Source organism: Pogona vitticeps, chromosome 2, assembly GCF_051106095.1.
Source record: "Pogona vitticeps strain Pit_001003342236 chromosome 2, PviZW2.1, whole genome shotgun sequence".
NCBI classification, from domain to species: domain Eukaryota; kingdom Metazoa; phylum Chordata; class Lepidosauria; order Squamata; family Agamidae; genus Pogona; species Pogona vitticeps.
This window is the reverse complement of record NC_135784.1, coordinates 139,015,472-139,033,364: the sequence shown is the minus strand read 5'-3', so window position 1 is coordinate 139,033,364 and position 17,893 is coordinate 139,015,472. Positions and strand designations below refer to the sequence as shown.

Below are 17,893 nucleotides of genomic sequence, written 5' to 3'. Positions count from 1 at the left end.
AACTTCATTCGCTCTTGATTGTCATTTATTTGTACTTATAAATCTCTAAACTAGCTTATATTTCTCTTCTTCTTTCCTTATTGACATTGATTTAAATACAGTACTCCAGTATTTCATATGTTTCTAGCCTCTCAAGGGAGTATGAGCTCAAGTGCATGCATGCACATGCACACACAAAAGCAGCGCTAGTACTCACATGCCTCCACAAAGTCTCTCTTCCCTCAGTCCATTTTTTAAGAACAGCCTCCTACCCAAGTGGGTGTGTTGTACAAGGTAAAGGGAACATGCAAAAAGCAAAGCACTGTATGATTTGCTGTGAAAATGCTTTCTCATTTAAGGAGAAAGAGAAAGCATGCAAGAGAGGGGGCAATTAGAGTGAGGAGTAGTGTGTGAGAGAGGGAAAAGGAGAGAGAGTGTGAATGTGTACACACACACACACACACACACACACACACACACACACACACACACACACACACACACACACACACACACACATGCAGCGACAATGCTCACATCTCTCTGGAAAGACTCTGCTCCCCTAAAATGCCACTTTTTAAAACAGCACCCCCCATACTCCTGTTTATTAATTCATTAATTTCTTTAATAGCTTGAGGAACTTGACAGCTAGATAAGACAGGAAATTGATTAGGAGGAAGGAAAATTCCTAAAGCACCACCTACAGGTGTTTAAAATGGAACTGCAAGTAGAAGGCCTTTTTCCTCCTCTGCTTCCTCTTTTCTGCTTCCGTGGCCACTTACATCAGAGAGAACCAAATGCTCTCAATGTGACTTCACAGTGAGAAAGCAAGTTAATTCACATTTCCATCACTGTGTAGTCACAAAGTGATTTCACCTTATAGGAAAAGAAAAATATGCTGCATGTTGTGATGTCAGGGGAGTATGTGCATACAGAGGGTGTGTACATGGTGTGTGAGAGAGAATGGAGCAAGAGAGAAGACTGTATGTGTTCACCTGTGCACATGTATCCATGCACATATTCAGGTAGTGATAACCTGACTCATCACCATTACCACATGAAACACATGTTGTCTAGAACTAGTTTATAGTGTTGCCGTTATAAAGAGAATATGAAATGCACCCCCATCCCCCCACTGGGAACTGCAGGCTGAGGAAATGTCCCACATTATCCATAATGTCAAAATATTCCTTCATTTGAATTACCCATTAGTTGAACTGACAACAGAGTCTACCTTCCTGATGTTTTTGCATCAAAGCAGAAAGACAGCTGTTAAGGCTTGCACACACTTCAGCAGTTCTGTATCTTCTGCTCTGTTCAGCACACCACATGTAATGTAGATCTAAACAGTTCTACACATAGACTGTCAGCTGAACTAATTGTTGGTCAGATGTTAATTTCCACTTTTAAAATTACCTACTGATAACACGGGAACTGAAAAAGACAAAATATTTGAGGTATATTGAGCTTGAAGCCTAATGACAGATTTTACCATTATCAAATTCTGTTGAAGTTTGCAAAAATCAAACTAACTAGCACACTAATATATGACTGTACAAGTTCAAGAAAAAACAATGAAAGAGTGAAGATTAAGCATTTTCCAACAAACATATATAAAGTTTTATTGTCAAATCAGAAATAAGAAGTCTGAACTACTAAGGAAATATTTAAGTTAAGAAGAAATCCACACAGGCATTTGTTGTGCTATTTGGTGCACTGATGGGTCAGGTTGGTTTGCTCTTTTTGGATATCGCTGGAGCAGACTAGTTTGTTCCAACATGCAGCTTTTTGAACCCTATCAGGGCAGTTCTGATTTCATACAAGTTGGAGGGTTCTAGGTTAGTTCATTCCCAACAAGTGTGGTTGGTTGGAATGGACTAAACTAGAGCCTTGCAGCTCCTTCTAATGTCAATTTCAGTATTCTGAAGTGGCTTACAAGCCACTTCAGGATATCTGAAATTGAACACTTTCCCTGATTATGGAGGATCAGGGAAAGTGAAATTATTATTTTTTACATTTATTAGATCATCATTAAAGCGATGGATCCCTTCATTTCAATGTAATTTTTTCCCTTGCCTGTGTATTGCTGATTGAAACTGCAGCTGTGGGTAGTGTCTTGATCAGTAATAAGAAAAACATTTTTAAAAATTTAAATGAAGTGATCAATTGCATCAGCAATAATCTAGTGGACTTTTTAAAAAATTCACTTTCCCTGACCCTCCACAGACGATCAGGGGGAGCAGTTAATTCACAGTGGACAGCTACCAACGGTTGTTTGCTGCTCAGATGGGGGGGGAGCACACCAAACAGCACATCATCTTCCCCCCCACCCCCCGCACATCAAACAACCCTTTGTAGCCTGATCCAGCACATATCAAAACAGCCAATCTGGACAAGCCCTAATTCTTACATTACAGTTCACAACTAAGTAATAAAATGGCTGCATATTCAAATAAAAAATCTTATTTCTCCTTTCAGACTTACTCCTTAATATTGTAGTTTCGGATTTTGCTTTTCTGTTGAGAGGCTTTGGGCTTCCTGGATTGGTTGCAGGATGACTTTTTTGGTCTTAGCTTTGAAAGGACATTAAATTTATTGCCCATAATTGTCAATGGAGGTACTGATGCTCTCTGTTTACATCTTGCTTGTCCTTTTTCTTGAGAGTCTTCAAGTCTTTCAGGTTCATAGATAATGTGAGAATTTTCTGCAAATCAGAAAGAAGAGAAAATTGACATTATTTTTATCCAGCTCCATCTGCCCAGAGCAGTGCCAGTACGGGCATCAGGAACACAAAATAGGTAGCGAGCACTCTGAAGTAAATCTGATCACTTCCAGTTGCTACAGCTGTATTTCAAGGAAGCCAGTATTGGCATTAGGGCTGGACAATGAAGCATATACCCTTAACATGGCAACCTGCAAATGATATAGTACCAGTCATTCCCACTGCATTTTTCATTTTACTTTTTAAAAGACTGTGCTAATGGAACAAACAGAGTGGCATGTGACATGGTGATTAATGCAGACGGTGTGTAGCTATGTCCTCCAGAGAGCCTCTTGTCCAGAAGTGCAACCAAGGGGTCCAGAACCAAAAGTCAAAAGATACATTTTGTTTGCAAGACCCATAATGGTGACGGCATTATCATCCCTCAATGAATCAGATTTTATTATTGTAAAGTAATGGTATTTGCTTTACTGGGACAGGAATGAATGATAGGTTAAAAAGATAAATAATCTTATAAAATCATAATTCATAAAGTATTTTATAAAGACATAAAAAGTATGTCTTCATTTTCATAAGCAGTTAAGAAATATTAAGGAAAAATTAATTCTAGCTAGTCCTGCATATGCAGTGTTTAGATAATAATCATATGTGAACTTTTCATTTATCTGAATTTGCTGTTCTGAAGACTTTTTGCATTTGCCTTTCCAGTCCTTCTGATTACAATCTTTGTTTGTTCAGTCGTTTAGTCGTGTCCGACTCTTCGTGACCCCATGGACCAGAACACGCCAGGCCCTCCTATCTTCCACCGCCTCCCGGAGTTGTGTCAAATTCATGTTGGCTGCTTCGATGACACTGTCCAACCATCTCAGCCTTGGTCGTCCCCTTCTCCTCTTGCCTTCACACTTTCCCAACATCAAAGTCTTTTCCAAGGAGTCTTCTCTTCTCATGAGATGGCCAAAGTACTGGAGCCTCAGCTTCAGGATCTGTCCTTCCAATGAGCACTCGGGGTTGATTTCCTTTAGAATTGATAGGTTTGTTCTCTTTGCAGTCCAGGGAACTCTCAAGAGTCTCCTCCAGCACCACAATTCAAAGGCATCAATTCTTCGGTGGTCAGCTTTCTTTATGGTCCAGCTCTCACTTCCATACAACACTACAGGAAAAACCATAGCTTTGACTATTCGGACTTTTGTTGGCAAAGTGATGTCTCTGCTTTTTAAGATGCTGTCAAGGTTTGTCATTGCGTTCCTCCCAAGAAGCACGCGTCTTTTAATTTCGGGGCTGCTGTCTCCATCTGCAGTGATCATGGAGCCCAGGAAAGTAAAATCTGTCACTGCCTTCATCTCTTCCCCTTCTATTTGCCAGGAGGTGATGGGACCAGTGGCCATGATCTTAATTTTTTTGATGTTGAGTTTCAGACCGTTTTTTGCACTCTCGTCTTTCACCCTCATTACAAGGTTCTTTAGTTCCTCCTCACTTTCCGCCATCAGAGTGGTATCATCTGCATATCAGAGGTTGTTGATATTTCTTCCTGCAATCTTAATTCCAGCTTGGGATTCCTCCAGTCCAGCCTTCCGCATGATGTATTCTGCATATAAGTTAAATAAGCAGGGTGACAATATACAGCCTCGTCGTACTCCTTTCCCAATTTTGAACCACTCAGTTGTTCCATATCCAGTTTTAACTGTTGCTTCCTGTCCCACATATAGGTTTCTCAGGAGATGGATAAGGTGGTCAGGCACGCCCATTTCTTTTAGGATTTGCCATAGTTTGCTGTGGTCCACACAGTCAAAGGCTTTTGCATAGTCAATGAAGCAGAAGTAGATGTTTTTCTGGAACTCTCTGGCTTTCTCCATAATCCAGCGCATGTTGGCAATTTGGTCTCGAGTTCCTCTGCCCCTTCGGAATCCCGCTTGTACTTCTGGGAGTTCTCGGTCCACATACTGCTGAAGCCTACCTTGTATGATTTTGAGCATAACCTTGCTGGTGTGTGAGATGAGTGCAATTTACAATCTACTCACAAGATTACAATCTACTCACAAGAATTCACCTAGAGATTAAGCATTTATACCTGGATTGGACCAAGGTTTTTCATCACCATGAATTAGTGAATCTGCTTATGTGTGCAGGGTTGTCTTTTTCTTCTCCAAACTACTAGTTATTAAATGAGCACTATTAAGATTTTCATTTTGCATTTCTACTTCCTCACATCCGCTTCTGAAGCCTATCTTGTGCATATTATTTACTTAAAGAGGCAATCTACTATGAATGTAATGAACTGGACTGGAGTCCGCAAAAGCTTATGTTAAATAAAAGTTATTTTTCCTTTAGGTATCACAAAACTGTTATTTTTCTCTTTATTTTTCTTAACATCATGTGCAGACATTACCATAATATCTGGAGCCAATCCCAATTCTGATCCAATTTTAGGCATGAATTCCTTAGGAGATCTTAGGCAGGCTACTATATCCCAATAAATTCTTAATCTTTTTATGAAGTACCTACCTATAGGGTTGTTGAAATATAAGTATCAATAACATAAAATATGTGAAAGCACAAATATTACTGAGAGAATGTATCATTTTACTTTCTGTGCACTTTGAACATACAACAATTTACTATTCATAAGCCATTTGCTCCCTTATTACTATCAATGGCCAGTGTTTTAAGATGCAGATGAGGATATCCAGCTCATTCTGTACATTGTACATGCACCCTGTGACTCCAAGTGGTTTCTTCCGTGCCCTAGTGATTGTTCTAATTGATCCTATTCCCTGAAATCCTCCATGTCACAGATTTCTAGTCAAAAAAGAAAATCAGTTATTAGCATGTGTTATCTTGCAGATCTGATTTTGATCAAAAGCTCTTTTCAAGCTGAGTGGCTTTCCATATTCCAGCCTACACAGAAGGAAAATAAGCTCCTACTAGAGAACCAGATTATGCTTCAGTGAAGGAAACAGATTTATTTTGATAATAGTAGCCCACTTTCCTTTCAGACTACACCAGAGAACAGAGAAGCCTCTTCTTCCCCACCCACCCTGCTTGGAAGAAAAGTTGAATGGAAGGTAACTGAATGGAAGGAAGTGTGTGATTGAAGAGCGGATACTGTAGATGTATATGAGCATGTGTAGGAATAAATATGCATGTAAGAATTAGCAAGTGCATTTGACTGTGATAGCCCAGGCAGCTGCAACTGCTGCTGGCTTTGATCATGCCCACTGTCCTGTAGCCTTCAAGTACATTAGCCAGCACATGCGATGATGCCTGGGGCAAAAATGCTGTTCACCCTTGTTCTACATAAAAGGATGGATTGTCTGGTCGTGCACATTCCACTTCCCAGAAGCAGATAATTTGCATGACAACATGAATTATTCTAGCTCTGCTACTACTTTTCTCATAATCAAAATACTCCCTTTCACACTTAACTGTTCTGATTTTATGGTAGAAATGGTCAAGTATACAATATTACATCAGAATAGGTTAATATTTGTAAAGCACTTGGAAGATTAAAAGTCATACATAATACCAAACAAAAATTGCATACTTAAAAGCTAGAAAGGAGTTCATGTCTCTCTATTGGTTAATATTCTACTCAGCCCTCTTATTGTCTGGTTCTTTACCCAGAACATGGAATAAGTGTTGAAATTTTGTCCCCTACGCAAAACAGAAAGATAACATATGACCCAACAAATGGACCAATGCTACTGACTTACAATAAAGTGGTTCTTCAATTTTCATCATCCAAGTTCAAATATTGCAGCAGAATATCTATTGCTGACTATCCTCTATTTTTCTGCCCTTTGGCATCCTTTCACATGTAGCTGAAATTCCCAAAGGAGCTCTGAATATAAAACATGACCACTGTCCCAATAATCTAAAATGTTTATTTTCCATTTACAGAGAAGCTAACCATTTAATTCTGTGGATCAGTGCAATAATGATCTCAAAAGCTAAAGCAAACCATATTCTGACAGAAAAGTCTGAGAAATTTTAAAGGCTCCTTCTTTAGAGATGTAAATTTTCTAGGCCTTCTATCAGATATGGGGAAGAACTTAGCAAAAAAAAAAAAAAGGAGGATATTATAATCTTTAAAGTGTTGAACTGGGGAACATTCACACAAAAGGACAGTTGGAGATTGCTGCTGTGCACATGTGTTTGTGTCCTGATGGTAGAAATCTTCAGCTGGGAACTGGAATACTATGAGTCCATAGATAAAGTGGGCAGATTAGAAATTAAGATCATAGAGAATCTGTGGGAAAAGTGGAATTCTTTACCCTATCTTTCTCCTTTAAAAAAACCGGAGGTAGCTTACATAGAGATATAAAATTTCTGAAAATGTCCATTTTTTTCGGGGGGGGGGGAACATCTCTAGGCTTACATCATTAAAAGACAATATTTAAAGCTAACAACAGTGAATATATGAGTACTAAAAAGGATCAAACAAATAGCATATTAAAATGGTAAATGTAAGCAACACCAAAATACATTCAAAGTACAACAAAGCATTTTAAAACCTCACACAGTCAGTATGTCACTAAGGGAAAGCTTGCCTGAAGAGAAAGGTCCACCTGCTTGTTGAAGGATAGTAAAGATGGGGCCAACCTGTCCTCCTGTGGGAGGAAGTTCCAGTGTCTGCATGAGAGTTCCAAAGTCTGGGAGCAGCAACAGAGAACGCCCTTTCCTGTGTACCCACCAAACATACCTGTGAAAGTGGCAGGACTGAGAGAAACGCCTCTCCTGAAGATCTTAACACCCAAGCAGGTTCATAAAGGGAGATGTGGTTCTTGAGATAGCTTGGGCCCAAGCTGTTAAGGGCTTTGTAAATTAGAACCAGCACTTTGGATTGTGCCTAGAAGTACTGGAAGCCAGCAATAAGTTTTCTTTACTGAATTTCCTGAATTCTGACAACCTGTTTACCATGATCTTTAAGGGAAGTTATCACACCACACAGAACAGGTATTTTGATAAACCATTAAGCAACAATACTTCTGTCTTAGAAGGATTTAGCTTTAGTTATGTTATTGAGAAAAAGGAGTAGGAGAAGGATATTGCCTTGCTTGTGGATTTATTAGAAACACATGCTGGCTGCTGTGAAAGGAGCAGACTGGATTAAAATCAGAGGTGGGCAATAGCAGCTACAAAGTACAGTATTCTGTGGTTAGCATTTCTTCTTTGGGATGGGACTAGAGGTAGGTCATAGCACATTAATTCTGTCAAACAGAAAACTTCTCCAGGCAGCACGATTTCCAAGCTGAGGCAAAGGAACCTGAAGTGTTATACCCATGATAGAGTGTGGAATATCAACCCAAGCAACTATTGGCAGTGAGAAGCTCAGATACATTGCACAAACCTCCTTTAAAGTACTTACTGTTGCTCTGTGGTTTACAACTGTAATCATACCAACAATCATCTTAACTCAGATTGTTGATACTTGGTCCAAAGAAGATGGCCTTCTGGAACACATTAGCCAGTTGTACTTCTCCTGAGGCCAAAATGCTGTCACTATAATAGGGTAGAGTAAACAGGACCACATAATTTTGTGTAGGCACTGCTCTTGCATAAGCAAGCATTTCCTTAAAGAAAATCTAACCTCCACTTGTATAATGCCTGTGTGGGTGGTGTGGTTTCAGATTATTATACCTGACAAACTTTCTGCTCAGCAGAGGTGAGCTGAATACTGGCTGGCCACTCAGTACAGCTATTGAAGTTACAATTAAACTCTGAAAACGTTACACTGGTATGTCCCAAGACAAATGTGTAGTGTATGGGTATCATACTGGACAGTGTATAGATTTTTTTAGCATTGGAATGCACACATTTCTCAGATATGGATTTATGTGGATTTAAAGATGCATTGTGCGATGTTCATGCATGTTGTGCTCACTGTGGTTTAACACTGGTGTTTTCCAGAGTAGTCCTAATATATGGAGTTATCCTTAAAAACTTCACAAGAAAATACCATGAGTAAAGGACAGCTACACAAATCAATTAGACAGACATGGTCTACAAATTTAATGGTCAGGACTGTAACAAAATTTAAGAGAGAAAGTTTCATGTCTAAGATCTGGTTGATGTAGGAAAAATTATAATCTAACTGCTACTTTATAAAAGAAGCCAGGCTAGTTTGGCATGAATAAAGTCCTAAAGATTTGCAGCCTCCTTACAAATTAATGTAAATTTATTGCATTGTTTGTTATCATATCTTCCCACATAGAGAAGTCTAGTATATATGTATATCTGGCTAAATATCCATGCCATAAATTCTTACCTTTTAAGTGATATTAGTTCTTTGCCAGCGGTAGGAGATTATACAGATTTATTATGATCCCAGATATGATAACAGCAATTGATTTTGAGGTGTATCCTCTAGCAGTAAAGAGAAGCAAGATTATAGCTATATAAATACTGGTAGAGAGCCTAGCTTTTCGGTTCATGCAGTCTTAGTGAACAGATGTATCTTGTTTGCTCACTGATCTAATGTTTTGCTTGGCATTCAATTTCATGCAGAATAGACAGGATTCAGAGCTTGTCAATAAAAGCTCAGGATAGAAGGGAAAGAAGAATCTCCTTTCTCTGAATATAGTGGGTAGATTGTTAATATATGTGCACCCAAGCACTCTGTAATGTAGTAGAAACTACTGCTTTTACACCATTTATGAAACATGACTGTTATCACCTTGTTGGGTGTCTTCTGCATAGGACTTCCTCTACTGAATGATGGTGGCAATCAGGTTATATAACAATGAAAGCCTACTCAAAAGTAAATTTCTCTGAGTTCAATGGGACTTATTTACATGTAAATATGTTTAAGATTGCAGCTTTACCATCCTCTGAATCCTCTGCTTTTACCATCTATTTGAAGGACTGCAGATGGATTCTTCGGAAAATAAGCAAAGTATTTCCTTTAAAAAACAACAACACTATAGATCTGTAAATCTCCAAGCTCTCATTCCACAGACAGTGACTGGGTTTTGTTCTGGCCAGAGTATTCTTTTTATTCAAATTCAGGAAGGATTTCTCTCCCTGGACTAGACTTGTTAGTGAGCAAAGCCTGGCTAACTTGATATTATGCAAGTAGTAGCTCTACTCATGCCAAAGTGAAGTGCTGTTCACAAAGCACTTCCACAGACACTACACAACTGGTCGCTACGGGAACTGTACAAATGGTCATGCAACTAAAGTGCACAATCCTTGTTGTCTGAGTGTCATGGCCAGCATATTTATGATGGTGTAACTTTATGTTACATAAAAATAAAGAGGACTCTGACCACTGTCTTGTAATTTACTGAGTTAGTATGTAGTCAGTCCACTGTCTAACAATACTATTATCTATCATTTATAAAAGCAGTAATGTTGTAGACTGTAAAAATTACCCATGCATTTTTGGTTTACATTGAATGATGATAAAAAATCATAGATTGTAACAGTTATTAGCTTCATAGTTTTGAATTTTATTTCGAATCATGGAATAATGGAGCCAGAATGAACTGTAAATATCATCCAGTTCCCCACAGAAGCAGGAAATCCACTGCTAAAGCAACCTTGAGAGGTGTCCATCCAACTTCTACTTAAAAATCTCCAATGAAGGAGGGTCCACCACCTCCTGAGGCAGTCTGTTCCACTGTTCAGCAGCTCTTACTGCCAGGAACATCTTCCTAATCTTTAGTTAAAACTGCCTCTCTTGTGGATTGGTCCCATTCTTCAAGTCCTACTCTATGGAGCTGGAGAAAATAAGATTTTTCACACTTTCCACATGACAGCCCTTCAAAAGTCTGAAGACGACTATCGTATCACCTCTCAGTCTTCTCTGGATATCCAGTTTGATCTTTTATTTAGAAGGAAAAACAGTGAATATAAGAGACTTAAAACATACAAGTCAGCAGTAGGGCAAAAGACATTTGAGCATGCTCCCAAAGTGTGATACAACACAAAGAATTTCAACTAAAACTAGGAGCTGTCTGGATGTGATTCTTTTCCAAAGGGCAAGTGTTCTCAGGTAATCATTCTGAGTCTCAAAAAGTTGAATCCACAAGTTAATGTTGCTTTTATACTGCTACATGCTTACCCTCCAACATAAGCTTCCCCTGATAAATTACTGGCTCAGTTCTGCAACTTGATAACGTTCTGGGGATGTCTTTTACATGCTTAAGTAACGTTCATTAATATGTGTGTGTGTTTATTCTGTGCCGTCAAGTCAGAACTGACTTATAACTACCCTAATAGGTAAGCGAGACATTTAAGGAGAGGTTTTACCAGTTCCACTCCCCCAGTGAGTTTCCATGGATGAGTGGGGAATCGAACCCTGGTCTGCGGAGTCCTAGCCTGTCCCTATATCCATGACACCACCCTGGGAATCCTTAATAGAGATGCCATTTCCCCACAGGCTACAGTTTTCTCTCCCAGATCCAGAAGCTTAATGGAGAGGGGAATATCTGCAGCTCACATTAATTAAAAATCTGTGAAGATTCCCAATCATCCAGGTGAGGTTATCTGGAAGTTGAATCATGGCAACTGGACTTCTTCCTTATTAAGTTGAAACATTTTGCTACTCATCCAAGTAGAAGAAGCTACTTAGATGAGTAGCGAAATGTTTCAACTTAATAAGGAAGAAATCCAGTTGCCATGATTCAGCTTCCAGACAAATTAAAAATTGGAGCTTGGGAATTTTTCCCTTTGGAACTACAACTCTCAGAGCCTTCTGGCAGGCATGGACAATAATCATACTGGTTGAATGATTCTAGGAGCTGTACTCCAAAAAAAGGGTAAAATTTCCAAGTTCTGACAAAACCAAGCCTACATGGTTTGCTGTTCGTGCTCTCTATATACAGTGGTGCCCCGCATAGCGACGATAATCAGTGCAGCAAAAATCGTCGCTATGCGAAATTAAAAAGCCCATAGGAATGCACTGAAACCCTTTCAATGCATTCCTATGGGCTTAAAACTTACCTTTTAAGCGAAAATCCTCTATACGACGGCCATTTTAGCTGCCCGGTATGCAAGGAATCCATCCCTGTTTTACCCGGTGGCCATTTTGGAACTGCCGATCAGCTGGGGAAAAACATTGCTATGCAAAAATCGGTAAGCGAAACAGCTTACCGATCATCACAAAGCGATTTCCCCCCATAAGAAACATCGTTATGCGATCGCAAAAGCGATTGCAAAAACATCGTCACTATGCGGCTTCGTTGTTAAACGGGGCGCCTGTTATGCGAGGCACCACTGTATACTTAAACTGGCCACTTTTATGGGATTGGGGATGCAAGAAAAAGAGTCATGGGGTCCTGATCTGCAACATGCTCCCAATGAGGAGTAGGAACTCTATGCCTGCTTTCTGCTGAGCCTCCTCCTCCTCCTGATTCTCACTTTCTCTTTGTTTCTCACCACTCTGTACACTGCAAATAGCACATTAAGAGGCAGACAGGTCATTTCAGGATGAAGGGGTGGATTTTTGGCAGGAAATTGATATAAGCCACAAAATCTGCTAGACCCTTATGGATGTCCACTTCACTTCCTTCTTTTCACAACAAACATGCTCAGTTTTTAAAAATGTGTCCATAACATTGGGTATAGCTGGGTCCATTTCTCATGCCACAGCTAAGAAGGTCTGTTGCAATTATTTATAACACTGACTATGCTTTAAACAAAAAACCAAAGGTCTCTTTGTTTTTACAGCCTTAAAGAATAGACCATTACAGAATAAATAAACACAGCATAGCAAAGATCTGTCAGCGATGGACAACTCAGCGCAGTCATTTTTTATGTAAGAAGAGAAGTGTAACATGTATACAAAAGTGTCCTTATATTACCTGTAAATGTTGGAAATTATTTAACTGGAAGTCTTAAAGTATGTACATAATTATCTCATTGCAAGTATACAGGAAAACAATGCAAAAGTCATAGCAAAAGGTGACGCCCTACAGTGTTTCATTATAGTGGAGCCCAAAGTGGCTGACTAATTAAAAGCTCCCAAGGCAGGTCTTCCAAAAATCAATCTGCATGTGTCGGGATAAGCAGGCCATTTTCACTATATGCAGCAACAATGTTTGTTCTTTTGCCCTAGACTTTGGGTAACTGCAGTCCTGAGAACCAAGACTCCTATTTTGGTTGGAAGCTTCCACCACTTGATTAGGAAACTGGTGACCTTGTAATTTTGCCAGCTGAGTTTCACCCGCAACAAGCATGAAACATTAGGAAAGTTGCAGTGACATCTCCATGTACAAACACAGTTCTGGTTTTATAAACGGGTTCTTGGCCTGCAATATCTTTCCTGTTTCCAACCACTGAAGAATGTGGATACAGCAGACAAATTATATTTGCCACCTCATGCTGCTGTCCCCCTAAATGCCACATGGCTATAAGTGTACATAAGTATTGCTGCAGAAGGACACAATAACAGCATGTAATAGAAAGAGATACATTTTCTATTTTCAAAGACACTGACAAACATCAACAAAGGAATCATAGCTTTAGAACTACTTCACACATTCACTAGTAAAACAGTCTCTGGGTTCACAAAATAACTGTATAATGCCGGCAGGAAAACTTTCAAGAGTGTCGCAAGTGTTACATTTTTTGCAAGAGATTCATTTTTCAGTCTAATAATCAAATATGAGAATGAGTTTAGCACCACTTCCAAAAGAAAATGATGTAGTTAGAAATATTAGGAAGAAGATAGTTTAGTTTTGAAAGGGCAATACTAAAAACCAAGAGTAAATGTTAGAAATCCTACTCAGATTTCTGCAAACTCATCAGGAGCTAAAGATGTTTCTCCAAGTGGGTGGCCACACTCAAATGTGTTACTAACTCAGTCCCCTTCTCCTTGTGATCCTTCTAGCAGTTAAGGGCCAATTTTCTCTTCATCTCAAATCCCGGCCTCTCCCAGATTGCTGGTGTCTATACTGCCATCTGCTCACAAGGATATAATGTGATGGCATGAGGAAGAAACAGATGTGAAACCTTGCATGTTGTGGGTTTTGAAGTGAGTCTTGTTTATTGTTTTCTTGATGAGAGGGAACCTCTGCAGACAGGGGTCTGCAGTTTTTCACTATCACAGTTGGCAAGCATAAATGAATAGAGAGGATTCTTGGCCAGACACCAGCAGCCTGAACATGCATGACCAAAATAAATGAAATGGAATTTTAGTAAACATGTTCAGGGTTGTAGGCTTGGGCAACGCTCTTATTATCACAGCCCCAGCACTACTCTGACGTAATTTCTTCAGAATAAGTAGAGTGTGAACACATTTAAGCTGCCATTCACAATCTACTTATTCGCTGCAAGATGGATTCCTGACATTTCTACTGGAGTATTTTCTAATACCTGTACCTTCTATAAAATTCATATTACAATGTATTAAGGATGTACTGTAGTTTTATGCCTCTTCAATATGATAATACAAGGATGAGAAATTAACATATTCATTCCCTAGCAGATTTGCTGTTATCTCCCTAATAAGTTCAATAGATGATCACAGGCAGTGGTACTTCTGCGGCAGTCTCACAGCAATATACTACTGGAATAAAGCATGAAAAACACCTAAGAACTAGAGAGTTTTTTCTCCAATGCTTCTGCCTTCAAGAAACACTTGCCATATTGTTTTGTCCACTGAGGAATTCCTGAGCATCAGTTCTGAATCTCTGTGCAAACCAGAGGCCAGTGGAACATATTCTAGGCCTCCATTTCGGTATATGTTGGAGGACACCTGCAAGCTCTCCTGGGAATCAGGAGAACACCCTTAAACAAACCCAACATATATTTGCACTGGCCTACTGCAGAACAAATTAGCAGTTAACAAATTAGCAAGCTGTTTTACAGGATGGCCTCTTGAGCATAGCTAGAAAGCTACTGAACCAAAATTTGAGCAGTAGCATCTGAATATACAAGGTCTAGCACTGATATTGTTAAAAACTGTCAAATGGTATCTGACATTGAAAACAAAATTATGGAATCACTGCCTTCCCCATCATACCTACCTTGATCATTGTTGCTCTCAGGGCTGAGAACAGAAGGGCTTGACCCCATTTCTAGAATCTGCCAGATTTCCTCCAATGAGCTATGTGTACCAGATGATGACAACAGGCCTTGCTGAAATTGCTTGGGATCTTCTTTTGGGGACTGTTCAGACTGATGTAGCTTGAAGACTTCATGCTTTGGGGAATTTGCAGGACAAGTTTTTACTAGTGATTCCATCTGAACCTGTGGAAATGACAACAGTCCTTAGTATTTTCCAATACATGAGATCAATAACATTGGATGGAAAGTGAAAAGCAGGTGTATAAGGCCAATAACAATTCCTATGTGTAGATCAGGTAACTTCTGCTGTAACTTTTGACATGCAAGTACAAGATGAGGTTAAATATATTTCACAATGGCTTTGCCTAAACTCACAGTTTGCTTCTAACACAATACTACATATACATCTAGATCCACGTAGACGAACATTCTTAGCAAGCAAACAGTAGCATCAAGGGCCCACTTGAATTCTAACATGTCTAACTTGGCTTCAGTGACCCATGCCTTCCTTACCTCCTATTAGGATTACTATAACACACTCTACACAGGGTAGCCTTTGAAGATGGTTCAAAAACTTCAGCTAGTTCAAAATGCTGCAACCAGACTGATGTCTGGAGCCAATTACCAGGACATTTAACTCCCTTGTTACAACAAGTTTATTGGCTGTCAGTCTGTCTCTGGGCCCAATTCAAAGTGCTATGACCTATATTGCTTGGGTCCAGACTACTTGAAGGCTGTATTTTCTCATATAGTCCACAGATCTCATCTACTTTCTAAGAACTTCACAGGAAAGCCTTCTCTCAGACTCACTGCCATTGCAGGTATGTTTGATGAGGATATGGGAGATGGCATTGGCATTTTTGGTGGCAGCTCTCAGTCTACTGAATTCCCTACCTCAGGATGCTAGATTGACCTCCCTCCTTGGAGTAATTCTACTGGTAGGTAAAAATGTTCCTTTAAAAATTGGTTTTAATCTCTAAACCTTCCAGGTTTTTTTTTTTGAAGGGGATGAAGCACATTTCTATCAGTATTTTTTTAAAAGCAGCTATTTTAAATATATTATTTTTAAACTAACGGTGCTTTGAATATTATTTTGGTTTAATCATTTTAATGATAATGCCTTGATTTGTTGTGATTTTATACATGTGCTCCTAATTATTGCACACTGCATTGTGTTCCTTTATTGGATGAAAGGTGGGACATATATACCGTGTTACTCAAAAATAAGATAGGGTCTTATATTAATTTCCCTCCAAAAACACATTAGGGATTATTTTCAGGGGATGTTTTATTTTTTTCATGTACAACAATATACATTTATTCAAATACAGTAATGTCATCATCTTGTGGTTGCTGCGCAATGGTGGAGGGTGGGGTTTCACTTAACTGGGGATTATTTGGGGGGTAGGGCTTATATTAGGAGCATCCTAAAAAATCATACTAGGGTTTATTTTCAGGTTAGATCTTATGTTTGGAGAAACAGAGTACTGTATATTTGAAAAACTTCTCCCTTCTACTCAGATCTCCCCACTTATTGTATTCAGTATTTGAGGTTTTTCACATTTCAGAAGCATGGCTAGTAAGAATATGAGACTAGACCTTTTGTAACAACAGCATTCAGACAGTAAAAATCCCACCCTCTCCAGGGAGGGGCAGATCCTCCACAAGCCTTTTGTTTGTGCTGAATTTCTCCCATAAACTGTTGCTTTTGCTTACATTTTCTCTGTTTTGTTTTTATTAGTATTTCAATGTCCATTACCCTGGTTATATTTCTTGGTTTTTTTCCATCTTAAGCATAAAATGGCTTGGGGAGCCTTTCAAGAGCTAAAAGATGGAACAAGTGAGGGTGTATGAGGCACTCTACTTGGCTGAATCAGGGAGCAGGAGTAAGTACAAGTGTCATTTTATGCTACAATCACACCTACAGGATTCCTGCCCTAATCTAGGTATACCATAGATTTTTGTTGTCTGTGCCACAGGTAATTAATTAACTTATTATAGTCATTAATTTATCTGTACATGACAAGTTCACAGACATATAGACAGGATAAAATAATATATGAAAATGGAAAAACACAGTGGCTTTAATTGTGACAGATATATATCTATGTAGGTTAGGTGTGGCATTTCATTCTTGTTCAACTCAGTTGTACATTTACATCCATGATACAAAAAAAGTTAACACTGTGACTACACCACAACTTACCCTGTGGTTTGTGTCAGAGTTGGCATGATAAAAATTGATGTATTTTCCAGCAACCATACAACATACAGCTAAGTTCAATCTTTTTTCACAAGAATATGTTGCTTTTTGTTTAGCCAACAGGAGCTAGTGTTTTTTAGTGATTCCACTCACATTGATTTTCTTCAGTTTCTGTCATGTGATCACCTATACTGGTCCATAGGGGCAATAGCAAAAATATTCTGGGACGATATTTGATGATGTAGCATATTTTTAAAAAGTTTTTTTTGCAAGTATCATAGTGCTGAACTGATATAACAGCTTACCAGATTTCAGAGCTTATCTGACATAACACTAAGTAGTGACAAAAGGCACCCACTTGATGTTCCCATTGCACTGGTATACCCTTCTGTGGGCTATGTCATATGAATATAGTGTGAACATCCCCTCAAGTGAGCGCCTCTTGTTTCTCTTCCAAACATTTTTTTAAAATAAGCTAATTTAGAGCTATGTCAGGTAAGTGCTGCAGTTTCACAAGCTGTTATACTAATTCAGAACTATGTTACTTCCAAAAATACGGAATTAAAAAAGAGGCGAGGAAAATGATATTGTTAATGACAAACAAAGGTGGGTGACTTGTGATCCCGATGAGAACTGTGGCAATTTGAGGTGCAGTCTGGACTCTTGTCCTGAAAACTGCCCAGGATAATGAAATATTCCATGTGAACTACAGCAATTTGCCATAGGAAAATGTGAATCTACCTAGAACAACCTCTCTGTTTAGTTACACCCAAAGATATGCCAGTGTTAATACCACTTGAAGGGGCCAACACAAAAAGATTTGTATTAGAACTCCAGTTTAACGTGGTTTATTTTTGGAACAATTGCTTTTGGATGGGGGGAATACATAGCCAAGAAGCAGTAGAGAGGAGACATTTTACCTTTTTTTCTGTTTGTGGCTATTCCGTTCCAAACTGCACTTCTAAATAGCTTTCCCTCCT

General features: G+C 39.0%; 1 protein-coding gene across 6 annotated transcripts in view; it reads right to left on the bottom strand.

Moving 5' to 3' along the window:
- Positions 1-1,176: 1,176 nt before the first annotated feature.
- The window catches only part of CCDC57 (coiled-coil domain containing 57), a 68,388-nt gene continuing 51,671 nt past the window's right edge, over positions 1,177-17,893 (bottom strand). For 2 of the 6 annotated variants that reach the window (XM_020814675.3, XM_078384246.1), the window contains 3 exons: positions 14,671-14,893; positions 2,464-2,683; positions 1,177-1,413 (listed from right to left, as the gene is read on the bottom strand). In XM_020814675.3, the coding sequence (XP_020670334.3) occupies positions 1,392-1,413; positions 2,464-2,683; positions 14,671-14,893 (465 nt within the window). In that variant the 3' untranslated portion in view covers positions 1,177-1,391. Of the gene's footprint in view, positions 1,414-1,575; positions 2,684-8,066; positions 8,201-8,966; positions 9,065-9,927; positions 10,524-14,670; positions 14,894-17,893 lie in introns of those variants that run through there. The other 4 variants (XR_013541021.1, XR_013541022.1, XM_078384248.1 and 1 more) reach the window with 4 other exon arrangements.